This window comes from Bos grunniens, chromosome 11 (genome assembly GCF_055505025.1).
Source record: "Bos grunniens cultivar Pamir isolate PY7600 chromosome 11, Bosgru_T2T1.0, whole genome shotgun sequence".
Classification (NCBI taxonomy): Eukaryota; Metazoa; Chordata; class Mammalia; order Artiodactyla; family Bovidae; genus Bos; species Bos grunniens.
This window is the reverse complement of record NC_141175.1, coordinates 94,280,234-94,307,573: the sequence shown is the minus strand read 5'-3', so window position 1 is coordinate 94,307,573 and position 27,340 is coordinate 94,280,234. Positions and strand designations below refer to the sequence as shown.

At 36.0% G+C, this 27,340-nt stretch overlaps 1 protein-coding gene across 22 annotated transcripts in view; it reads right to left on the bottom strand.

Annotated features, from left to right (window-relative positions):
- The window catches only part of ZNF638 (zinc finger protein 638), a 143,745-nt gene that overhangs the window by 59,035 nt on the left and 57,370 nt on the right, over positions 1-27,340 (bottom strand). For 8 of the 22 annotated variants that reach the window (XM_086323860.1, XM_086323861.1, XM_086323865.1 and 5 more), the window contains 7 exons: positions 17,428-18,943; positions 12,945-13,006; positions 5,918-5,956; positions 4,882-5,174; positions 3,503-3,780; positions 2,108-2,254; positions 1,077-1,199 (listed from right to left, as the gene is read on the bottom strand). In XM_086323860.1, the coding sequence (XP_086179986.1) occupies positions 1,077-1,199; positions 2,108-2,254; positions 3,503-3,780; positions 4,882-5,174; positions 5,918-5,956; positions 12,945-13,006; positions 17,428-18,943 (2,458 nt within the window). Of the gene's footprint in view, positions 1-1,076; positions 1,200-2,107; positions 2,255-3,502; positions 3,781-4,881; positions 5,175-5,917; positions 5,957-12,944; positions 13,007-17,427; positions 18,944-19,143; positions 19,255-27,340 lie in introns of all 22 variants that reach the window. The other 14 variants (XM_086323873.1, XM_086323876.1, XM_086323880.1 and 11 more) reach the window with 4 other exon arrangements.

Below are 27,340 nucleotides of genomic sequence, written 5' to 3'. Positions count from 1 at the left end.
GTGGCAAGCAATTTGCCATTTGGCAAGCAATCCAGTAGGGGAAAATACCAATGTAACAGAATTAGCAAACATTTATGAAACCCATGGGGACTGCAGTCATGAAATTAAAAGACGCCTACTCCTTGGAAGGAAAGTTATGACCAACCTAGATAGCATACTCAAAAGCAAGAGACATTACTTTGCCAACGAAGGTTCGTCTAGTCAAGGCTATGGTTTTTCCTGTGGTCATGTATGGATGTGAGAGTTGGACTGTGAAGAAGGCTGAGTGCCGAAGAATTGATGCTTTTGAACCGTGGTGTTGGAGAAGACTCTTGAGAATCCCTTGGACTGCAAGGAGATCCAACCAGTCCATTCTGAAGGAGATCAGCCCTGGGATTTCTTTGGAAGGAATGATGCTAAAGCTGAAACTCCAGTACTTTGGCCACCTCATGCGAAGAGTTGACTCATTGGAAAAGACTCTGATGCTGGGAGGGATTGGGGGCAGGAGGAGAAGGGGACGACAGAGGATGAGATGGCTGGATGGCATCACTGACTCGATGGACGTGAGTCTGCGTGAACTCCGGGAGTTGGTGATGGACAGGGAGGCCTGGTGTGCTGCGATTCATGGGGTCGCAAAGAGTCAGACACGACTGAGCGACTGAACTGAACTGAACTGATGAAACCCATATGGGACTTCACAGGTGCTGCTAGTGGTAAAGAATCCACCTGCCGATGCAGGAGACATGAGACGTGGGTTCGACCCTGGGTGGGCAAGATCCCCTAGAGGAGGGCATGGTTACCCACTCCAGTATTCTTGTCTGGAGAGTTCCATGGACAGAGGAGCCCACTGGGCTATAGTCCATGGGGTCATAAAGAGTCAGACACGAATAAGCAACTAACACACACACATACACAGACACATGCATACACGAAGTTCAGTTCAGTGTATGTGAATTCATACACAGTCTATGGAGTTAACATTTTAAGTTTTTTTTTTTTTTAACATTTTAAGTTTTATGCACTTCTCTGTATATAACATACTTCAAAAAAATTAAACTAAACAACAATCAACTGTGTAAGAACTAAATTCAGTTTACCTGTGACTTTTTCTTTCCTGGAACACATACTTTCACACTTTTCCCTTTTATCAGAAGAGGTGTTGTTTCAATGTACTCCATGACTGCAGTAATTGCTTCTTTAAATTCCATTTCCAAATAAGCCTAAAATGAAACATATTATACTTTAAGTCAAAAATCTACCTTAAAATTCTCTGACTTAATACTTCCTTGTGGAATATAAAACTGAAATTACCTCAAGTCCTGTTGATTTTACCTCCTTTCACTTTTTCCTCTTGCTAAAGTATAATCTGATCTTTAGGATGTTTTCACACACAAAATGGACATTTAACCTAATGGAATTTCTATACCATTACCAAGATAAGGAGGAAGCAGTCCATGGCAAGATCATAAGAGAGTAAGAAACAGGAAGGCAGGGCTCACTGAACAATAGGAAAGAAGGCAGGATCTAGTCTAGCTGCCGTTAAATTTGAACTTTTTAAGGTTTCTTGCAACAAAGAAAATTATACCAACTATGTTCCCTTGTTTTACCTCCTAATTTCATGTTCTGTTTACTCCAGGGTTTGTAGAGTTTATAGAACTTTACTATGTAAGTTACAGAAATACAATTCAAATGTAAAAAATACTGTACAAACAAAATCTTTTTTTTTAACATCACCTCACTGAAGTGCTAAAGCAATGAATGGCAAACTATGGCCTGCCATCTGTTTTTTTGCAAATAAGTTTTTTTGAACACAGCCACGCATATTCATTTATATATCATCTATAACTGTTAAGTACTACAACAGAGTTGTATAGCTGAGCAAAATAGTTGAAATCCTATGACATGCCACACCTAAAATATTATCTGGCCCTTCAAAGAAAAGTGTACTCGTCTAAAAAAACAGTGTGCTGTTGTAAAGGATATAAAGCAGTATCTAGGAACCCTGTTCATTCAATTCCAAACATTTACATAATTCAAGTAACAGTTGTATATGGAGTAAAAGCTGAAAGATCTGACAAGTCTTTATAAAACAAAATTATGACTTTTTAGAACAGACAAAATAACTCACTTCCTTTCTGTATGGAACAATCAGGACATCATTAACCTTTCCAAATGGTTGAAATATTTTTCTAATTTCTTCTTCAGTACAGCCATCTTCTGGTAATTCAGATATCAGAAGAACAGGACCATAATGTGAAGACTGGTCCTTCCGAAGCTATTTTTGAGATGAATGAAAATTATACCAAATTAAGTGACAACGTATAGTTACAATAATTCCCAATATAATTTTTCTACCATTTATCCTAGTACATTAAGCAATCTTTTTTATTAAAATATATTTTCTGCTTATAAATATAAATAATTCTTATACTTTCTACTTATACAAATATTTTAGAACATTTAAAAACTTTTTGAAATACTAAGAAAAGCAGGAAGAAATGTTTTATATTTTACCACTCAAACCCAACAGTGGGCAGTTTACAGGCAACCAATCACAGATGCTCTTTTCTGTACAGAGAAGCATTTCGTAACAAACCAGACCTATGAAGTAGTCCAAAACTAGTAAAGAGTACTTTTCTATACAAAATTGGATGGCACATCATCAGTAAAGCTGAAGTTACAGCTTTATTTAGTCTGTTGTAATAATTTAAAAAATATCTAGATAGACATAGTATTTTAATAGATTCATATATACAATTTGAATATACTTTATTATTTACCACCTATGTTAAAAATTGACTCAAAAAAACTTTTAAAGTTCCACTACTGCCATCTAGAAATCTAGAAACAAAATGAATGTTACAGAACCAGTTAGCCTTTTCAAAATTAATTCCCTATACTCAATATTTCTTCAAAATTCTGTAGTATCAGGTTGATTACTGTAAGTTCATCCTATTAAATATAAGCTCTATGGGGGCAAGGAACTGTAATTGTTTAAAGTTAAGACAATGTTAAGAGAAATGTATACCTAAACACTTGAAGATCTGTTAATGTTATAAAATACACCTATTAGTACCCAGAAAACAGACTAGTATTCTACACTGGGCAACAAAGTAGCTTCTGAACTATACTATAAAAAAACATAAAACAGATTAAAAATGATTCTCAGCAGATAGTCACTCATAGATTACTAACAAAGATTACAAAAACTCATTAATACTACTGATTACGTCCATTTCCCCAATCAGAGAGCAAAACTTGTAACATGGATCAGTGTGGTCAGCCAAAAACACCAAACCATCAAAATGTTCTCAATTTTGATATTTGTAATCTATAAGACTTTAATTATTGGACCTTTCCTGTATTCAAAACAGAAATCAATAAAAAAATATTTCGTATCAAAATAAATCACAATTTCCTCAAAAATATGAAAATTAAAAATTCTGAACAACTTTGTTTTCGCTTTGTCATATTAACAAGTGAAGGTACACACTTCTACTTTCACTAACAAAGAAGTACTGACCTTACGTTGCAGAGAAACAGTTTTATCAGCCATTTGTTTACTTTCTGATGGGGTATCATCTTCAAGATTCTTTGATTTGTAACGAGTACAATGTCCTCCTATATTTGAATCACTCTTTGCAGAACTTGTAGATTTAACTGATGTCTTTGCTCCACTGCCAGTTTTAAGTTTTTGTGCTGGTGAGTGTCCTTTATCAACTGCTTCAGGATGCTTCTGTTTACTGAATTCTGACTCATGCCCAGATCGCTGTATTACATCTTCTAATGCTTTTTTTCTATCTATTAAAAGTACACAAATACTACTTCAATTGAAAAGAACTTTATAAAAAAATAATATAACCCCTCAACTGCCCAAATATTTAACACACTGAGCCACTGTTAGGCCAACAGGTGGCAAATACATACAAAAAAATTATTAGTCTTTAATTCTTTACTCAAAAGGTATTCACATGAAGATCCTTTATTCAGTGAGCTTCTCTTATACCAGAGATCCTCAAACTTTTGATTTCAGTATCCCTTTACAGGATTAAAAACTGAGGACTCCAAAGAGCATTTGTATTCAATTTATCAATATTTACCACAGAAGAAACTAATATAGAATTTTAAAAATATTATTTAATAATAAAACTCCTATGTTAACATAAACAATATATTTTTATAAAAAACTTTACTTTCAAAACAAAAATTTTTTAGATGAGTATTATTTTCCTGAACACTTAAATGTTGGGCTTAAAAGAAGACATCTGAATTCTCTAATCAGAGAATTCTGCATCCAATGTGCTGGATACACTATTTTGGCTACCATATTTTATTTCAGAGATATGTAGTTGAAAAAGGAAAAAAAATCTCAGACCTCTGAAAAGATTTCAGAAAAAAAATTATGTAAAAAATACTTCTGGAAAGGTCACTAAACCAACATTAAGACACACGTTGAAAATTTGAACAATTTTAAAATGTTTTAAATTAATTCATGGAAGACAAGTCTATAATCAATTACTAAGGCAAACTAAGATATCTGTATATCCCCGGTTTTTTTAAGTTTGATGTTGGGTGTGTAGATACACTCTCCCACATTTCTTGTGATACATAATAAAGGGAAGAAGAACGAAAGAGGTGGTAATGTGAGTCAAATTTCACACAGAAATTCTAAAATTTAATAAATTACAACATTTAATTTCTTAAAAACCTTAGAAGTTTCAAAAAGAGCTGAGCCAAATATCTCAAAATGTCAACATTTAAAAAAAATCTTGAGAAGAGTAAGTAAGTCACATTTCAAGCTTAACGCAAATACAGGGAAAAAAAAATCAAATGAATTAAAAAAAAAAAAACTAGAATGGTTTAGTCAAAATAAGTACTTATTATTCACAAACATAAGTGTACCTGATGATCTCTCTGATCTCCTTGATGTCCTTTCAGGGCTAACTGATCGAAAGCATTTTGGACTACCTCTAAATGGATTTCTCATTCGATACGGTGAACGGGATCTGGATCTGTATCTAGGAATAAAACGATGGCAAATTCTTGGACTTCGGCTTCTTGGTCTATACATACAACGTACGGGGCTTCGAGATCGACGAAATCTGTGACTTGAGCTTGATCTCCTAGAATGCCTCGGACTGGGGGAATGAGATCGTCTTCTTGGAGTTTCATTTTCTTTTCTATTGCCTTCATTTCTACAAAGTGCAAGAAAAAAAACACAAGATTCATCAATTTTCTATAAATTTAAATTTATATCAATGACAGATTTACCTTCTTAAAATCAAGCTATTAATATTAACAATGCCAAACTCTAATATCATGTATTTATGTAAAGCAAAAACCTGCTTGTTATGATGCAGTTAGGTTTTGTAAATGAATAAGGATCAGTCAAAGCAGATGATCACCTCTGACTGCTTACATTCCTGTTTTGTTTACTCACAAATAAATATCACCAATTTCTTGCATTTTTCCTATATCACTACTATATCCAATTATGTTTTGAAAGTATTAAGTTATATAAAGAATTTAGGAAATAACAAATGTTTCTCAACAATTTTCCCACGAAGATTACGCCTTCCACAAATATTTGACTCCTATACTTGTATTTATACACACTGAATAGGGAAACTCCATTCTCAGCCTTCAAGCCATTTATAATCTGCCATTTATAATCTAAGATCCCACAAACATAAAATAAGAATAAAAGTATAAAGTATTTTCAGAAAAGACTAAAAAAGAAAAGTTCACAGATGGGAGCTATTACAGGTAAACTGGGGTAACTAAAGATTTCTAGAGATGGTTGCATTTCCCTACTGTTTAAAAATAAAAATGGTAAAAATGAGATTCTATTCAAAACAGTGCCTTAAAAAAAAAAAAGTGTTTACTTTTAAAGGAAAATCAAATTTCAATAATACCACTATTAAAAAAAAATAACTACCTTCTTGATGGGAGGATCTCAGGATTCCAATCAGGATACCTATTTTGAGAATAAACAATATTAATGAACAGTTAAGATTATAAGGCTCAATCTTTCCCTGCAATATATAGAGAATACTGTTCAAAACAAATGTTAAGGAAATTCCCTCGCCGTCCAATGGTTAGGACTCCATGTTTTCACTGCTAAGGGCACAGGTTCAATCTCTAGCTGGGGAACTAAGTTCCCACAAGCCATGTGGTGCAGCAAAAAAAAATAAAAAATAAAAAATCTTAAAAAATTGGAAAAAAAATTTTTTTATTAAAAAATGTTTTTAATTAAAAAAATTTAAAACATTTTAAAAAGTTAAGTGATTTATTAGTATATTAAAATATGAATATTTTCTTCAAAGTAAAATATTTTGAGTGTCTAGTTCAATAAATAGTCAGTTTCAGGCAACTCAGGAAAAAGAAACACATTCCCCGTATTTTAAACGCCTTGACATTTATTTAGGTAAAATAGGAAGTACACATAAAATTGTTAAGAGGTATAGAAGAGCTGTAAAACACCAGCTTAGGTAAGCGTTAAAGACAGTTTACTCAACTCTGCAGAACTCTAGAGGACACCATTCTACAGAATGAGACATGAATGCTGCCCCTTATATTGTACCAAGTGTTCCTCAGAGAGGATCTCAGGGGACAATTCAAAGAAAAGGTTGCTTTTCAGGTAGCCCTTTAAAAAGGGTTATCAAGAGGGAAGGATCAGGTTAGGTTTCATACTGTGGCAATACGTAAAAGGAGGATTACAGGCAAACATATGTTCTATTCCAGGAACCAGTGTGGCCGCAGCATGGACATGACAAAAAGGAATTATGAGGCAGAAAACCTGGCAAGACAGCTCAGAGACAAACTTTGAAGGTCCCTGAAGTCATGTTAAGGAAGCTGAACCTAAGTAAAAGGCAATGGAGAACAATAAACATTTCTGAAGTGAAGGGAACATAGGAATGTTTGCAAAACAACTGGAAATAAATGTCTAGATTAGAGAAAAAGATGAGTGTTGAGATATTTAGAAATCAGACATCAATTACAGCACTAAGAGTTAATGAGATACAGAATGGAGTTACTGGGAAGAGGGTTGAGGACAGAATCTTATGTACACTAACACTTAAGAGTAAAGCAATTGGTTCTTTCAAACCAATGAAAGAAATTAAGGGGTAATCACAGAAAGAAAAAGTAGGAGGAGAAGTAACACCACAGAAGTCCAAGAAAAAGACATCTTCACCTTCAACTATTCCAGAGAATCCGGACTCTACATGTTAATGGGAAATAATGATTAAATTATTAAATCGCAGATGTACAAAAATACAATTTCAGTAGCCAAGAAGAGAGCTACATAAGGAAATGCAGGCAGCAAGCCACCTGACAAGAAAATAAAGTGAGGTCAAAAACTAACTAAAGGTAAAGCAGTTTTTATTTGTTGACATTTGTCTCAGATACTGTTGGCAGGTTAACTCAAAAGCAATTCTCACCATGTGCCAAATAGAGAGTCTATGTAACATAACCAGAGAGGCCTGGGAGCCACAACAAAGACCTAGCACAGTCAAAAACAAACAAAAACGCCAATTCTCAATTGCCTTTTCCCAGGTCTGCCTCCATAACAAAGGCTAAAGAAAGCTAAATCTGCTTTCCCAGTCTCTTTAGAAGAGAGCCAGTAATAGGTTCAAACCAATGACATATAGGTACAAAACCACTGGCAGACTTCTGAGAAAATTTCTGCATCATCCTTCCTGCTTTGAGAGCAGATATGAAGGCTGGAGCATCTTATAACTATCAATGTGACAAATTGAGAAGGTAAAAAACTTAACTTCAATCCAGTGTATCTATCACTCAGCATCAACAACTGTCAAACATGAACAATTTTTTTCATCTACTACTACAATTTTTCTCTGGGATGGTTCTGGTTGCTGTCTCCTGTACAGTGCTACAAACCTCCATCCATAGATCTTCAGGCACCATCAGATCTAATCTCTTTAGCCTACTTGTTACCTCTACTATGTGTGTATATATATGTATGTTACATATATATGTATGTATGTATAAGGGATTATGACTTTAACATCATCTTCTTTTAGGATTTTATATAGCTCAGCTAGAATTCCATCACCTCCACTAGCTTTACTGGTAGTAATGCTACCTACGGCCCACTTAACTTCACACTGCACGATGTCTGGGTATAGGTGAGTGACCACACCATCACGGGTTATTCAGGTCATCAAGATCTTTTTTGTATAGTTTTTCTGTGTATTCTTGCCATCTCGTCTTCATCTCTTCTGCTTCTGTTAGGTCCTTACCATTTCTGTCCTTTATCGTGCCCATCCTTCCATGAACATGAAATGTTCCCTTGATATCTCCAATTTTCTTGAAGAGATCTCTCATCTTTCCCGTTCTAGTTATTTCCTCTATTTCTGTGCATTGTTCATTTAAGAAGGCGTTATCTTTCCTTGCTATTCTCTGGAACTCTGCATTCAGTTGGGTATATCTTTCCGTTTTCCCTTGCCTTTCACTTTTCTTTTTTCCTCAGCTATTTGTAAAACTTCCTCAGACAACCACTATGCCTCCTTGCATTTCTTTTTCTTTGGGATGGTTTTGGTCACTGCCACTTGAATGGTGTTACGAACTTCTGTTCATAGTTCTTCAGGCACTCTACCAGAACTAATCCCTTGAATCTATTTGTCACCTCTACTATATAATCATGACATCTGATTTAGGTCATACCTGGATGGCCTAGTGGTTTTCCCTACTTTCTTCAATTTAAGTCTGAATTTTGCAATAAAAAGCTTATGACCTGAGCCACAATCATCTCCAGGTCTTGTTTTTGCTGACTGTATAGAGCCTCTCCATCTTTGGGTGCAAAGAACATAATCAATCTGATTTTGGTCACCATCACCATCTGGTGGTGTCCACATGTAGAGTCATCTCTTGGGTTGCTGGAAAGGGTATTTGCTATGATCAGTGCATTCTACTTGACAAAACTCTGTTAGCCTTTGCCCTACTTCATTTTGTACTCCAAGGCCAAACTTGCCTGTTATTTTGGTATCTCCTGACTTCCTATTTTTGCATTCCAATCCCCTATGATGAAAAGAACATCCTTTTTTTTGGTATTAATTCTGGAAGATATTGTAACTCTTCAAAGAACAGGTCAACTTCAGCTTCTTCAGCATCAGTGTTTGGGGCAAGACTTCGATTACCCTGATGTTGAATGATCTGCCTTGGAAACAAACTAAGATCATTCTGTTGTTTTTGAGATTACACCCAAGTACTGCATTTTGCTGGAGGAGGAAATAGCAACCCACTCCGGCAATGGCAACCCATTCCAGTACTCTTGCCTGGAAAATCCCATGGATGGAGGAGCCTGGTAGGCTTCAGTCCACGGGGTCGCGAAGAGTCAGACATGACCAAGCGACTTCACTTTTACTTTTCACTTTCATGCATTGGAGAAGGAAATGGCAACCCACTCCAGTGTTCTTGCCTGGAGAATCCCAGGGACGGCAGAGCCTGGTGGGCTGCCATCTATGGGGTTGCACAGAGTCGGACACAACTGAAGTGACTTAGCAGTAGCAGTAGCCAGTACTCTTGCCAGGATAATCCTATGGACAAGGAGCCTGGCAGGCTACAGTTCATGGGGCCACAGAGAGTCAGACATGATTGAGTACAACAATCTGAAAGTCAGTTACTTAATATAAGTAAGCCTTAGCTTTCTCTTACGTGCGATCCCGGAAATACAGCTTGTTGCCAACACAGAGAAATTACTAAATTTCCAGAGCTTTCCAATTCAAGAGGGGGTAATAATATTTCAGATGTGAAATGATGTTTTAGATCTAAGTTAACCACTAGACTACATGTTCTTATATCTGCTGCCTGTGTGTTACCTAACGAGTTTTTTAAAATGTTTCAGAAGCATAATACATGACAATATAATATAATGGCTAAGAACAAGGACCTAAGTAAACGACATCATCTATATCCCAATGTGATACATAAGTATATGTATTACCTATAAAGTTTTTGTGACAAAAATGTTCAACCTGAATTTAATGAAGAGGAAAAAACCAGAAAGGTGCAGAATGTGGAACAGTCTACAAGACAAGACATTTCAAAAGTCAACTGTTGTGGAGGAGAATGGCATGTATACATACATGTGGCTGAGTTCCTTCCCTGTTCACCTAAAACTATCACAACATTGTTCATTAATCAGCTACACCTCAATATAAAATAAAAGCTTTAAAATTTTTTTTCCTTTTTCTTAAGAGGTAGATGTTGAATTAAGGAGTGAAGTGTTACAATGACTGCAATGTATTTTCAACTAGTTTTTAAAAACTGTAACTAATATTAAAAATGTCCATATAAAGTATAATAGACACATCAAATGTTAACAATTGGTTAATAAAGAGGAAGACTATGTTTATTATCCTTTCAAATTTGTTGCACCTTAGCAACTTTTCAGAATAAAGTATTGAGGGGAAAAAAGTTTTAACAAAGAGCCATGAGTTAGATATTAGTTGTGCCAATTATTTGCGGTGTGACAGCTGGGAAGCTGCCTCTCACTGGTAAAATCACAAAAAATCATTACATGTATCTCTCACATAATATTTCAGTTAATATTATGAAATATTATTATTTCACAGGGTTGAAATATGATCTCACAGAGTTGCTTTGAAGATTACACTGTGTAAAAAGCATTTAGAAGAATGTCCAGCACACAAGCATATAGCTCTTTATTATGTTAATTATTATTTTTAATACTAAAGATAATGCACTATCTTTTCTCAAGTTAATCAATTTTACTTCTGTGTCATAACCCAGAAAGATTCAATAAGACGGAGAGAAGAGATAATAAACCTTTAAGAAAAGAAATTGAAACCTAAATATATATCAGTACAGGCTTCCTAGGTGGCTCAGTAGTTTTAAAAAAAAAAAAAATCCACTGCCAATGCAGGAGTTGCAGGAGACACAGGTTGGATCCCCGGGTTGCAAAGATCCCCTGGAAGAGGAAATGGCAACCCACTCCAGTATTCTTGCCTGGAGAACCCCATGGTGAGAGAAGCCTGGCAGGCTACAGTTCCTGAGGTCACAAAGAGTCAAACACAACTGAGCACTCACACGTACATCAGTAAAGAAATGACTAAATAGATTTAAGTACAGAAGCACAATGCAGCTTATAAAAAAACAATGAAATAGCATATGTTTTGTCTTGCAAAGATCCAAAGCACCTAATCAAATCTAATGCATTTGTTTTTTAAGCAATAGAGAGAAAGCCATGAAAAAATTATTCAAGAGTACCTGAAAAAGGTAAAAATGTAAAACAGAACAACAAAGTACCAGGCACGGAAACTACCTGCTTTAAAATTAGGGTCCTATGTACATGAAAAAAAGGCTTATCTACACAAAAAGCTTTCAGTAGGCATAAATGCCATTTGGCATAGAAAATTAATGGCAGTGCATGTAGCTAGACTCCTGTAACTAGCATTTAATGCCTACCTACATCAACTAATTCCCTCACATCTAAATCCCCTAGCTTCATAAAAATGAGACATCCCACTGAGTTTCTGTGGGAAAATTTGTGACTTTAGGAGAGATTTTCCATTTACAGTGGCAGTATGGTCCAATTAAGTAACAAATTATCTTTATATGACAACCAATGTCTTTGTGCACAGATCTATACAGGTAAGCAACTCTCTATTCTCAGTCTATATGATTCAGGTAGGGCTTCTATCACACTCTACATCAGGAGTAGGCACATGACACCAACTGAGTCATAGTACCCTATTCCTACAACCACTGTAATTGGTTTAGAGATGGACAACTAACCCACAGTGGTCCAAAAGACCCAAACCAAAGACTTCCGCAGGATTTATGAGAAAAGAAGTGCTTTTATTTATTTTTAACTCCAGGAATGCTAGATATTCAGATCACTTAAGTCTGGAACTAAGGGGGTCACTTTGCTTTGTGGAGAAGTGTCCTCATGAAGACAAAGCAGAAAGGAACAGACAAGAAGATATTCAGATCACTTAAGTCTGGAACTAAGGGGGTCACTTTGCTTTGTGGAGAAGTGTCCTCATGAAGACAAAGCAGAAAGGAACAGACAAGAAATGAAAGTATTACTGACACATTAATTTTTGAGCACCTAATCCAGCCATTCCTAAAACTAGAAACACTCAAGCTTCCTAGTTAAATGAGCTTATAAATGTCCCTACTTCAAAAAACTAGTCCGAGAAAGGTTTATCATGTATGATAAGGAGAGTCATGAATAATCTCAAAAAAATTGTGGTGACATTTTCATAAAGAACAATGTGAAAAACCAAAACAGCTGTCACAAATTCATTTGCTCAAGAACATGTTACCATCATCATTATAATGACCAGGAATTTGACACACAACTGAATCAGCATGTTTAACGATACTAGGGGAACACAATTTTATGTTAACTCCAGACGACGCAAGAGAAAATCACACTTTTTACCTTCATAGGTGCCCTGTCTTAAAGAAGGAAAAGGCGAAAGAACTGAAGAACCAATGGTTAGGAAGCACCATATCTAGCTTGTTCATTTCCTACTTAAGGGTTTTTTTCTGAAAACAGGTTCTAAACCAAGAGAGATTTAGACCTGAAATTAAATACTAGAGTTTGGTTTGAGTGGTTTTTAGTTAGTTATTCTTTGAGGAAAGGGTAGGAAGAAGGAGAGGGAAGTATAGGAGAAGGGAAGGCTTTGTATTCTGAAGCAGATAAACTATTCCAAGGAAGGCAAGGCAGCAGGAACGAACCAATTATATTAAATTTACCTACTGGGAAGGAGTCAGAAAAAAGGATTGTATTTAATTCTCTTTTAGAAAAAGTTTAAATAAATTTGTATAAAGTTAGTATTTCAAATAGGCAATAGCTTTCTAAAAATATTTTTCTCCAAAGTACCACACTAAAGGTGTCAAACAATCATACCTGAAACATTTAACTATTCTGTAAATTTGCCACCTATAAGAATGAAAAAAATTGTTCTTACTGTTGACGTAACTGTCGGCAACTCTCAATATGAGTAGATGTATTTTGATGCTGAATCCAATCCTATTGTAAAAGGAGAAAAGTGCACAAATTAGAACATTCCTCATTTGACTAATTACATTAGGCTTTTTAACATGACACAGCATCCTTTGTTTTTTCAAAAATTAAACAAACCTAGTTATAAATACCATATGGCTACTCAATAAAAATTTCACAAACAAAAATAAAAGGACTCTAAATAAAAGCACTTAATATCAACTCATTGCTGCCATTTTAAAACATTTTAGCTATGGCAAACATTTTAAAAATCCTACCCATAGATACTCATTTTGAAGTCAAACATACATTTAAACTTGGAGAAAATAAAAGCATGGATCAGAAATAACTCATCTCAAATATTAAAAAAAAAACACGCACTACAGACAGTATCAAGAACTCTATAAATAGAATGGTATTTGAAATGGCATCTCCAAAATATAGTCTTGATGCCTTACAACTCTAAACTTCAAGCTAACAACATTAACAACAAAAAATCCTACCTCTCAGGCCAATACCATTCCAAACAAGGTACTCACTATATACTGACAAAGGATAAGATTAGTAAAAATATGAAAAAATGCTGCTGATCAAAACATTTATTTTCAGGATATAGTGGAAAGCAGTATCATTTCAAAGACATAATATGCCTTACATACAGAGCTTGACAATGAACAAAATGCTTTCTCCTTTAACTTCACTCACAAGCTGCCCTAAAATTATATTTTGTACCCATAAAAAGCTCCTGGAAGACACATCTGATTTTTTTTTTTAAGGCACTACAATTTTCAAAGAGAGTCCCCCAAGTGAAACAATTAGTTAAAAGCAAAGTGTGAGTAACGTTTTATTGTGTCTCCAATATTTGGACAGGTAGAAAACTTACTGAACAGTTCCTTCCATATTTTAAAACATTCCTTGAGGAAAATGTTATTCATTTCCATTTCAAAAACATTTTAGTCTGTCATTGCCAAAGACTAGAACTATCCAGTTAAAAACCACAGTTGACACTAATTTTGGAATCTGCCTTGTCAAGAACTATCTGAAAACAAGTGCATGCTACTTGCAATACTCAGCAGCAGGTTATGACAAACCCTAAAGTATTTCATTAAGCCATGGAACTGACTGTGGATTACAAAAAATAAAGTCTGCATATCCTGCTCAGGGAAATAGGAAGCTAGAAGAGACTGGCAGTTAGGAGTCTTTAGTACTGCTAAACCCGTATCTTTGATAGTAACTAGATATTGTTTACATTAGACACACTGACAGGTATCAAAATGGGCATGATTTAATCGGACCACAAAGTGTTTTATTTGAATAAGTTGCCAATATATAAAAATTCAGACTTTCAGCTTTTCTTGAAAAAACATGAAGATAGAATACTAGACATGCATTTGACATAGCAACTATCAGCTAATGCTGACAGCTGAAAGTTATTTAAGGCATACTCTGTCCAGTTCACACACACACACATCCACTTTACTGACATTACTCACTTTTAGGTTCAGTAAATATATCTACACCACCCCAATTTCTACTCTCCAATAAGACAAGGGTCCAAAAGCGGGACTCCTCTCCAGAGAGAGAGTAATAATTACCTACTAGGCAGAAGATGCAGCAAGGACTGCAGACTTGAGTGGACCCAGAATCCAACTTTGAAAATACCTACCCATATCACTCTCTTATCTACCAACTACTTAAAAAAACCATTTATGTCAGTATTTTTTTGAACTGAATTATTTTAGTCAGAAAGACATGGCTTTAAACCAAGGACAGACTTCTAAACCAACTGTGACAGTCAAAAAGACATAACTTCTAAACTAAGCATGACTTCTCTGATGTCTGAAACTCAATTTAGAAAAAAAAAAAATTCCTCATTTTTCTTGTCTTTTTCAGACTGTAGTTTTGACTCAGGGGTAGGTAACATCGTTAGCTGTTACTTAGCAAAAAAAATTTGCAGTTGATAATTTATATTTATTGGTTACACATTTATAATGTCAAATACATGCACACTTACAGGGCAACAAAATACATCACAGAAACAAGAGAGGTAGGTTATACTACCTAAGTCCATGTTCACAAATCCCTATCATTTGTCATCTAGTAGAGAAGAATTCATTAGTTAGGTCCATTGTGCTGTTCCGGCTGTTAAAAGGTATCTGTTCATTTAAAAAGGCAATTAATTTCTATGAACTCTAATAATCATTAAATGATTTCTTTTAATGTTTAATGTCTTTTTATCACATTACAGGCTTCCCTCGTGGCTCAGATGGTAAAGAATCGGTCTGCAGTGCAGGAGACTCAGGTTTGATCTCTGGGTGAGGAAGATTTTTATTTTTATTGTACTTTTATCATATTAATCCATACTGTCACCAACATACACTTGAATAACTAGGGAAGCCTCAAATTAGGCGTCCTACCCTCTCTCTCTTCATTCCTATTCATCTTGCACACAGCAGTCAGATTTATCTTCCTGAAATATATTTTTTAATGTGTCATTTCACGAATCAAAGAATCTTAATTAGCTTCATGCCTCTCATTTCACATCTAAACTCCCTGGGCTAGTTTTTCTAGGCCCCTCAAACTTATCATTGTTACTCCCATCTGAAATGTCATCCCTCTTCCCCTGGGTACATCTAAGCCTACTAATCATTCAAGAACCACCTTCAACCTGCTCCATGAAGTCTTCTCTACCAGATCACTTTAATCCAGACAGACTTAGTGCACCTAGTCACTCAACAAGTCTTATCTAACTGGAGTATAGAAGTCTTCTGATGCCAGAAAGCATGATTTTTAATTACACACTGTGAAATACACAGTAAGTATTGGTAAATTGATAATGCTGGCCTAAACTGATATAAGCCTACAATCAAGATAGAAATATTAAATCTCTCTCTCCCTACAGCCTATCCAAACAAGTCAATTACAATCACCAAACTATTTGTTGCCTTCTAATTTTTAAAAAATTCCTTAGGTGTGTAATTTTTCTCTTCAGTGAGACTGTATAAACTGCTTAAGAACAACATATAAACTTTATGTAGTTTATTTTCATTCCAGCACCTAATGTAGCATCATGTACAAAATTAGTAACCAGTAAACAGTTACTGAATGTGTGTATTTTCTATTCAACAGAATAAAAATTAAAACTTTTAAGATATTATTTTTTCTTAGATTCATCATGACTAACTAAAAGTTCAAAATAAATGGAACATAGAGGGGCTAACACTCAATTCAGTACTTGGGCCAGGGCTAGATTTTAACTAAGTGCTGAGATTTTTTAAAGACTTTGCTATTCCCTTTGACAGAGCAAGGCAATTATTATTAGCACTCAGAAAATCTGGCTAAAATGAGGTAGAATGCTGATTTCCTTTGCTTTCAACAACATTTCTGACCGAAGCATCAGTTCCAGGTATCAGATTCTTGTTGGCTGAAACCTGGTGAGTGGGTAACAGAAAGACAATAAAAGGACAATACTGGAAGGAGAAAAAAAACCAAGGGAATAAACACCTATAGACTTTTAAGCCTATTAAAGTATACAACCAATGCTACAGCCTTGAATCATAGCTTGTTCCCATAGGAAATACTGCAATACATTCCTTCCTGGTCACATGTAATATAAATCTTCAAATCACATTAATAAATAGAAAAAACAGTAGTTTCCAAACATATATAGTAAATAAAACATATTCAGAAAATTCTACTCAAATCCACCAGTGATTACTATCAAACAATATATTCTACGTTATTCCTCAGGACCTCAGTAAAATACTTTCATTCTAACTCTCCTAACCATGAAGACACCTAAGGCTCCTTTGTTTTTTAAAGACTCTTCTCTGTACAGATCATTTTACACTCTATGCTCTGAGCCCACAGCTGGTCCCAATAATTCATTCTGACTCAATTTTGCTACGCTATGGATTTAGTTATCTTAGGAAGCTCCTTCTCATGAAGCACTAAAAATCCAGATAAGAATCATAGAGTCAGAAAATATTTAAATCAACATTAACTATCTTTAGCTCAAAACAGGTAAGATACATGCAAAGCTAAAATATACTGTCTCTTTAAAAGTGTGCAGTACAAATATTTTATTCCAAATTTTTATTTTTTACTAACAGATTCTCTTATTCAGATAAAGGTAACTCATGTGACATTGTCTTATAAATACAGTTTGTGTCATATAAATTTTATGTTGCATTCTCTGGGATAACCTCTCAAAAGTTCAAAATAAATGGAAAAATCCATGTGGTGTGCCCAGTCACAGGAATACAGAAAGCCTAACACTCAATTCAATACTTAGGCCAGGCTACTTAAGATTACAACTAAGCACTGACATTGCAATCACAATTTCTGCCATTTCCTTAATGACTAGTTAACACCAGCATACATATGAGAATTTAGATGAAACTTGGGCACTGAGTTATCATGATACAGTGATCTTTAAAAACACTCACCTTCAAATGACTACATTCTACGTTACACAGAGAACACAAATGTGGAAATATTCTTGGAGATGCTGCATAATAATCATTCATCATAGAAGGAGTTGGAAGTCTCTTCATCTTCTGGGCATCAGCATGCGAAAACTTTGGTAGCCAGGATGCTTTCACAATCCCAAAGGGAGACCGAATGGGGATGTCAGCCTCTGACTGGTAATTCTTTTTACTTCCTCCCGATCCATGTACATTAGACGAATTAATGACAGGTTCACGTGGGATCCGCTCTTGTTGGCTTACAGTTGAAATTAATTCCGATGAAAAAGGTTGCTGGTTCATAGGAGGAGGAATCAGAGACTGACTCATTGTCTGATTAACTGTCTGGCTAATGGATTGGCTGACAGATTTTACAGGTTCAAGGACTGACTGTCCTCTTGAAATGTGTAAACCTGACATCTTGCTTCCACTCTCAACTGGGAAAAAGGACTGATTACTGGAGGACTCACTGGGGAAGTCCATCTGTCGAAACACATCTTCAACAGGAAACATAGAATTACACATCACATTTGGAGCAGGAACAGATGCAGAAATGCTTGGCTGTGACCGAAACTCATCCTCGACCTCATCGGTTGGAATTTCAGGATCATAAATACGTACTTCAAGTGGATCTTCTGTGTAGCCATATTTGCTTGCATGCCCATAATCAATCACATTACTCGAAACTGCCTCATTACCAAGTGTTTCTTTATTTCTGCTCCGAGAAGGTAAATTAGGTAATCGGCGCCCCATTTTTCGCATTCTTATATCCCTCAAGATTAATGGCATATTTTCAGGAGTTAGCTGTTCATCAGGATAGCGACTGAGTTCTTCTAAGTCTTCATTAGATAATCCAAAACTTGCTAAGATACTTGAGGCACTCTCTTTTGTATAGCGGCTCTGTACTTTAGGACTCTGCTCTGTAACCTGTGTTACAGAACTCTGCTTCACTCCCACTGACGCAGATATATGAGGCTCATCATCCCATCGGCTACCATGAGGCTTCTCCTTCTTTTGTTGTGCTTCATGAAAATCCAATTTTTCTTTGGTCAATCTTGGATCAGTTTGGTGTTGAGTTACCTGAACATTCATTCTCTGTGGTTCCATATTCTGATAAGATTCATGGCAGGCAAATCTGTGTGGAATTCCACGGGCTCTCCCTGCTGGGTAAAATCTTGGAAGACCCATAGATCCAGGCCTCATAAATGGTCCTGGAGGCCTCATCTCAGAAGGGTTAGGTGCTCGTGGCCTCTGAAGTGGAAAGTTTCCTCGAGGATTAAACCTGGGTCTCGACATGGCTATTTTCAAGAAAGCCTGATTTAATAAAGTATAAGGTGGTGTTGAACTATGTGAGGCAATGGCATTCAGCTGCTGCAGCGCCAACTGAGTCTTAATCTGAGCAAAGTGCAAAGGAGATGGGCCCAACAGAAGTGGGTTTGCAATGCCCAGGTTCAAGGAATTCACAAGTGGTGCGAAATTTTCCAAGAATAACACAAAGCTGAAAGTTAAAACACAAATATTAGATCATTTTAACTCAAACTACTTCATGAAGTGGGTTCTACAGCCAGTGTAAAACATTTTGAAACAAAGCCATGAAACCATTCTGCATTTCATACATTTTTAGAGTTGTTTATGAGGATTTTAAACTTTCCCAAAAACTTGCTCTTCTTTCCCGAATCCAGAATACAAACCCCAAACCTCAAGCCAGAGTTCCTGTACACTATGCTGCGCTGGGTGCTGTCCTAGGTGCAGAGCGGCAATTACAACTCCTTTTAAAACTTCTTAGAAGTGTCCAAATCCTGCATGCCACTGGGGGATGGGGTGAAAATAACATTCAGTTGCTGTGGTCGGTAAGTTCTCAGTTCTTGTTTATCACCAAAGATCTCCCCCCTTCCCTGCACAGACCCTTTTGATTTTAGTGGAAAGGAATGAGTTCAGAATCATTCATTCACTTTATTAAAAATTTTTATCTAATATGACAATCATTATGAAGTATTCAAGCCAAGTAAAACATGATTCCTATAGGCAAAGTGCAAACGATGTAACAAGAAAAACAGATTGTGTCATTATTACAACAACACTAAAAAACATCAGGAATGGATTTATTTCTGGGAGAAGTCAAGAATACCTGAGTTGAGCTTCATAGGGTGGGTATGCTCTAGAGTTTTGAGGAAACTGGGAGAGGAGAGATTTCAGATAATAAGATCTTACTCAACATGTGTTTATCAAATTTTAGAAAATGTAGAATAGCCTAGGTTGCTGCTGCTGCTGCTGCTCCTCGGGTGGCTTCAGTTTTGTCCGACTCTGTGTGACCTCAGAGACGGCAGCCCACCAGGCTCCCCCATCCCTGGGATTCTCCAGGCAAGAACACTGGAGTGGGTTGCCATTTCCTTCTCCAATGCATGAAAGTGAAAAGTGAAAGTCAAGTCGCTCAGTTGTGTCCAACTCCTAGCGACCCCATGGACTGTAGCCCACCAGACTGCCCCGTCCATGGGATTTGCCAGCCTAGGTTAAGGTTTCTAAATAAAATATTGTAATAAAATGAGAGACTGCTGGGATGATTTAAAAATTTAAAACTAATTAAATTTATCAACTGCATGTTTCTGACAAAGCTATAGTATTCTGGCCCAACACAAAATATAGCTTCAGTTAAGACATGTGAATCTTCAGTAACTCTAGGACTATTTAATAAAATTATCTATGAAGACAGAGGAAAAAAATACTTCTGAAGAACCTCTCTCCTTTATGCCAACTTTTAGCTACTGTTTTTACTGACTTTGGAATTTTCTCCCAAACTATCCATTTTCAATACTGTTCTCTACACCAATTCCTTCAGTCACAGAGGCTCAAAAGCATCTTATTTTCCATTTTTAACTAATTTTTTTTAACTATAAAATTCTATGTATTCCTGTCAAAATCTCTAATATAGAATTTTTTTTCCTTTCACCATCATCACAACCCTACTGCAAGCTCTCATCACTCTCACCACAGCTGCCCTTCATCCCAATTCATTCTGTCATTACTAATATCCTTAAAGCATTTACCATCACTCCTCTACATAAAAACCTTCACCACTTTATTGCTACCTGCAAGATAGTGTCCAAACTTGTCAACCTGGCATTTAGTATATAATCTAATCTCAATCTACCTTTCACATTTTACTAGCCAATAATACTTAATGAAAAGTTTCTGCTACAGGGGCTTCACTGGTGGTAAAGACTCCATCTGCCAATGCAGGAGACTCTGGACTGATTCTGTGCTGTGGAGCAACTAAGCCTGTGCGCTGCAACTCCTGAGCCCATCTGCCACACCTACTGAAGCCCGCACACCTAGAGTCCATGCTCCATGAGAGGCCACCGCAATGAGAAGCCCACACACCACAATGAAGAATAGCCCCCACTTGCCACAACTACAGAAAAGCCAGCGCAGCAACAAAGACCCAACACAGTCAAAAATAAGTAAAATTAAATTTAAAAATGTATGCTACAGCCAAATGGGTCTATTTGCAATCTCCTGACCACTTTCAACATTCTTGCTTCCACACTTTATTCATACTGTACTACCTAGAATACCCTTAGCTCTCTGAACCAAGCTCACTCTTCAAGACTGTTTCCAAGTCACACCTTACAAGAATCTCTTTGCGCATTTCCTGTGGCACACTTTGGGCTTCTCTGATGGCTTAGATGGTAAAGCCATGCAATGCAGGAGACCTGGGTTCAATCCCTGAGTCAGGAAGATCCCCCAGAGGAGGGAATGGCTACCCACTCCAGTGGGAAGAGAAGGGGATGACAATGAGATGGTTGAATAGCATCATCAACTCAATGGACATGAGTCTGAGCAAACTCCAGGAGACAGTGAAGGACAGGGGAGACTGGCATGCTGCAGTCCTTAGGGTCACAAAGAGTTGGACACGATTTAGCAACTGAACAATGGCACACTTTCAGCTATTAGTGTTAATAAATGCAGTAATTCATGCAATATTCAAATTCACTTCTAAACTAGTAATGTATGTCAGATGAGAAGGGTTTGAATTCTACAAGGTTCACCACTTACTATTAAGGTCTTGGATAAGCTACTTAACCTCTGGACCATAAGTTTTCTCATGAGTAAAATGGGACAGTATCTTCCTCTCTGGATTACTGGTAAGGACTGCTGCTACTGCTAAATCACTTCAGTCGTGTCCGACTGTGCGACCCCACAGACGGCAGCCCACCAGGATCCTCCGTCCCTGGGATTCTCCAGGCAAGAACACTGGAGTGGGTTGCCATTTCCTTCTCCAATGCATGAAAGTGAAAAGTGAAAGTGAAGTCACTCAGTCGGGTTTGACCCTTAGTGACCTCATGGACTGCAGCCTTCCAGGCTCCTCCATCCATGGGATTTTCCAGGCAAGAGTACTGGAGTGTGTTGCCATTGCCTTCTCCGACTGTTAAGGACTAAGTTAGATGAAATAAAAATATGTATAACATCTAATAAAGGAGCTGCCCAATAAACGTTAGTGTCACTCTCCCTGCCCTCACTCCATTAAGCAGGGACCTTTCAGGCAGGTAAATTACACTCCTAAGCATCAGTATTTTTTAATCTTTGCAAAGCAGAGGGGAGTTAAATTTGGGGCAGTGGGGCTAAGAGATGAGCAAAAGCAGAAATCATAAAAATAATTTCTCTTTTCACATACAACCTCTATCCTAACAGACTCAGAAGAAGAACAGAGTTAAATCTCCAGAAAACAAGATCCATCCTGGAAGAACTACAATATAACAGGTGCTCTGGAAGTCCAAAAATAAAAGCAATCACCAAAATTAACTGTGTTTTATAAAAGATGTTTTGAAGCAATTAATTCATAATAATGGAAATGTCTTTTGGAAAAAAAAATGCAAAAAGACTGGAAAAAGGCAAGCTCCCCAACCCCCAACTAAACACTTTTTCTTTGACTATTATAAACTGAAAATCCACAGAGGTTCACTGATGCACCAGTATTTAAAGAATCAAATGTTATTGTACCTAACAAGTGTAACAAATAATTTGGGATCTTCATTAAAATAATCTAGAAAACAAAGGATGCATTTTGGCAGGGGTGAAGTGTGGTGTTTAGTGGATGAGGGAAGTTTGATGAAGCACAACTAGCAAAAATATTTGTTGAGGAAGGTGAGTGACGGGTCCAAAAGAATTTATTACCTTTCCTCTCTACTTTTTCACACGTCTGAACATTACCCCCCCAAAAAACCCCCCCCAAAAAAGTGCTAAATATTAAGTATGAAATGTTTAACAGAAAACAAAAAAGGAGGGTTGGAGAGTATAAAACCAACATAACTTCATACTTCTCTATCAAATCTAACATTATCACACCAAAGTCTAACAAAGCCAAAATCAGCTAATCTGTTATGATTTTCAGGCAACATATAAATAACATGCAGATTTGTCTAAAATCTCATTTAGTTCATTTTCCCCTACATCATTCCTTCCCACCTGACTCAACTGACTTGTTATTAAACAGTTCATTCATTCAGATAACACATATCTCATTCCTCTCTGTTTCAATATTTATTTTGGTGGGGAAAAAACTATTTGTGAGATTGAGTAAAATTAAGCAAAATAAGCCAAGGGTTCTTGATATGAAGCCTCTTAGTAGCAATTAGGTTATCCCACACCAAAGAAAATAAACCTTAAGTCTTTTGAGAATGCAACTGATATAACCTAAAAACAATGTGGTAAGAAACAAGAACCAGTAAGACAAGGGTAAATTTGGCATTAACACCTGGAAAACAACTGAACAAATAAGGACAACAATTATAAAGCCTTTTTCATTTAACTCCAGGAGTTCTGGCCACAAAAAGGTTCATTCGCCCAACAAATTTACAGAGAATCAACACATCATTAAACTAACTTAGAAAAATCTGAATTGAGACCTGAGTCCTTAATTATTAATTACTTTGAACACAATTGTGATTAAATAATACTCACCCTTTAAAATGAATTTTTATTCTTGATGATATAAATAATATATGCTTGTTAAAGAAAACAATAAAAAGCAGCAAGTGAAATCCTTACCAGTAAAATCATTACTGATAATGAACTAATATTTTGATGGAATTTCTAGTTTTGTATATGTGCACACATACATGGATGGAAAGGGGAAGAAGGTACACACAACTTCATTGTATGAACTATACTAGTTCTATTTTAAATTAACATTTTATTTTCCTATGTTCCATATTTTTCAAAAACAGGGTATTTAATGGTCAGAAAACATTCTGAACTCCTGAAGACAAGTAGCAGTTAAAAACGATCTTCCATGCCCTATCAACTAGAACATGCCTCTCTGAAACAAGATATAGTCAATGAGAAAAACTCTGGAAGCATCTAGTAGAAACTGAATTCTTGAGACAGAAATGAATAGCTTGATGTATTAAAAAATTCACCATTATATCCCTTGAGATACTTTCTGACATGTCCACTACCACAATCAAAAACTACTTGCTATTTTGATACAGTCTTTCAGATGGAAAAGAATCCTTCATTTTCTTTATACGTATTGATAAAGAAGTCTGAAATCTAAAAATATAAAAGCATCACCAAAAATTAGTCAGGCAGATCATAATGGCTCCAATTAGATTCACAATGAAAAGATTTATATCAAACCCCATACTTGAACTTTAAACCACTTCATGGTTTAAAAAGCATTTCGATATTCATTATCTCATCTGAGCTTACAACCACCAAGTAAGCAAGGGAATTCAAGTTTACGATTAAGTAAAGCCTTAGAACTAACTGGCAAGGTCACAAATTGAACTCCTCTCAATGTTCTTTCCATCCTGTATTCTAGGTACATAAAATTTAAATTTTATAGCTTTGTTTTTTCTAATTATTAAAAAAGCAATACCTGTTCATGACCACCCTCCCCAAAGAAATATCATCTTCATGACATGCAGAAAAGAACAGTCTTCTAACCTTACCACAAAAGGAAAACTACCATTAACATTACTTTTCTAGTTTTATACCCACATACCTGATTTGATACCCTGTGTCAGAGCAACTGTGTCTCAGAATACATAAAATCTACCTTCACACTTACTAACAACGCAAGTATTACACTGACCGGTTACTTCTGTGCTTTTCTCAGTTTAACTGGTTCTCAACCTTCTAATCTCCTCTAGTATATACAGACAGATCCACTCAGCCAACTCTCTTCTACCTTTAGTTTTGTCCCACAAAAGGTATGGAAGTCACAGAATTCTGAAGGTGTCACAAGCGTAAATACAGAATATCATGCTGGATGTTAAAATGCCAAAATGTGGCACACCTCAATGAAAGTCCCAAAGAAACAAAGAAAAAATAAGCAGATAACTAGAAACATTGTTTTTATCATGAAGGGCATCACAAACTTCACAAAGGATTGGTAACCATCATGATTTCAGATCTTAAAGAAAATGGAAGATCAACTTGCTAATAATGCACAATATCATAAATAGATTACCATGAAAGCCATTAAAAACCTTGGATAGCAATGATTTGAGTTATTATTTTCAGGAACACAAACTTTTTTATAAATAAGATACGTGAGTATAATTTTTACATGTTTTTCTTTTTTTAGGAATATACATACTGTACACATAAATGATTCTTTACAGACAACACAGTATTCCCAGTAAATGATGCCCCCCTGAGATGGTGGTTCTGCTTATTACTTCAGTACTCTCAAAAAATAAAACACATTAGTCCAAAAGAAACCACCAAATCCAAACTGGAATAAAGAAATCTTTTCTGGGATTTTTTTAAAACTAGAAATGAGAAAAATCATAAGTACGGATAAAACTGTTGACAAAATGCAGCTGACAGCATACTCACCACCTTAGTGAGAAAGCACAAACACTGAAACAAAATAATGCCAATGTAACAGGTAAGCAGGACCAAGAGGTAACTATAGTACTGAAGACATTTACTACTCAGTTGTTCTTGAGGTAAAACTGCATCTTTGCCCTCCCTGCCCTCAAGAAGTGCATGAGCCAAAAAATGTTCCCACCTGCCTAGAATGGGTTTCCAAAATCTTAAATTTGTTGGTGTTCAGTCGCCCAGTCATGTCTGACTCTTTGCGACCCCATGGACTCCAGCATGCCAGGCCTTCAGTCTCTCACCATCTCCCAAAGTTTGCCCAAGTTCATCTCCATTGCATCGGTAATGCCATCCAAAATCTTCAATTAAGCATACCTAAATTATCTGGCCAAATGTCTTAAAATGCCAAATGCCTTAAAGTCTTTACAAACTACAAAACAGCGTATGTGTCTTTTTATGTAAAAAATGGAAACAAGAAGACACATATATCCACTTAGCTTAACGGTTACAAGAAGTAGGATAACCAGGAAACAAGTAGGTTACATAAGGGGTAACAGAAAGGACTGAAAGGAAATAAATGGAAATGATACTTTATGGAGTATACCTTACTATATAATTTTGAGTTTCAGAATCAGGTTAACAATGTAATTTTTTTTTTTTTTTAATTAAAAAAGGATGGGAAGAAGAGGGGAAAGCTAAAACTGAAAGCAAACTAATTCATTTTTCAAATGAACACCATAGCTATTTAAAAGGGAAAAGGAAAACTACTTAAGTAATTTATAAAACCACTATCTGACTTAGGAGAAAAGATAACTTTTAAGAATTCTCACTCTTTTTAGTAGTCTGGGTTTTTTTGCTTTTTTTTTTTTTGCAGTGGTATGGATGAATTAATTCTTAAATAACTTCAGATATACCATGGGATCGAGAAGAGCCTAGGTAAATGTTTTATAGCACTGGGAACCAGGATTCTGACTGTGGAAAACAGGATTATAAATATACATATACAGGCTTTCCTGATGCTCAGATGGTAAAACGATCCACATGCAGTGCAGAAGACCTGGGTTCGATCCCTGCATCAGGAAGATCCCCTGGAGAAGGGAATGGCTACCCACTCCAGTATTCTTGCCTGGAAATTCCACAGACAGAGGAGCCTGGTGGGCTACAGCCCATGGTGTTGCAGGGTTGCCAAGAGTTGGCCGTAACTGAGGGATTAACACACACACACACACATATACACACATGTGCACACATACACACATGTGCACACATACACACACATACATATACACATGTAAGAGAAAGCAATAAACAACTGGACAGTAATAAATTACAAACCACTGAAAAAACCAGGTGTCCACACCTCCATAGCAATCAATCATTGTAAACACAGAGGAATCACTAAGTTGGAAAATCACTGTGTAACATCATAGTAATGTAAAGATTGGTTCAGGCAAAAATCCTGAGTTAAATTTTAATGAGGAATAAGACATTTGGGTGGTGTTAAATCTCCACAGATCAGTTCAAGGGGGAAAAAAACATTTTGACCAAACCTGTGCTCAGACATCATAATTCATGAAGGGTAGATGGACTTCATCTATAGATCTGGTACCATGGGGGGAACATAGAAACTTGATTTTTCTGGCCAGGGACATATAATGTACTCAAGAGGAAACATCAAAAAAAGAATTAAAAAAAAAAATCCAAAGTGAGAAATGTTCTATTAAATGAAAGCAAACAGTATTTTTCAAAAATGTCAACCTCACAAAAGATAAAAAGACTACAGAATATTCCAAAGTAAACAAGACTAAAAAAACATGATAACTAAATGCAGTTACCTAATCCTAGACTGATCCTATACTAGAGAGGGGGAGAACTGCTATAAGAAACATTATTGGGTCAACTGAAAAAAAATCAGAAAATGGTAAAAAAAAAAAAAAAAAAAATCAAATCAACATTAAATTTACTGAGACTGATAACTGTACTATGACCACAGAAGAAAATATCCTATTCTTACGTAATAAACTACTAAATAACTAATAAACTAATAAAGGTTAAGAGTACAGTATGT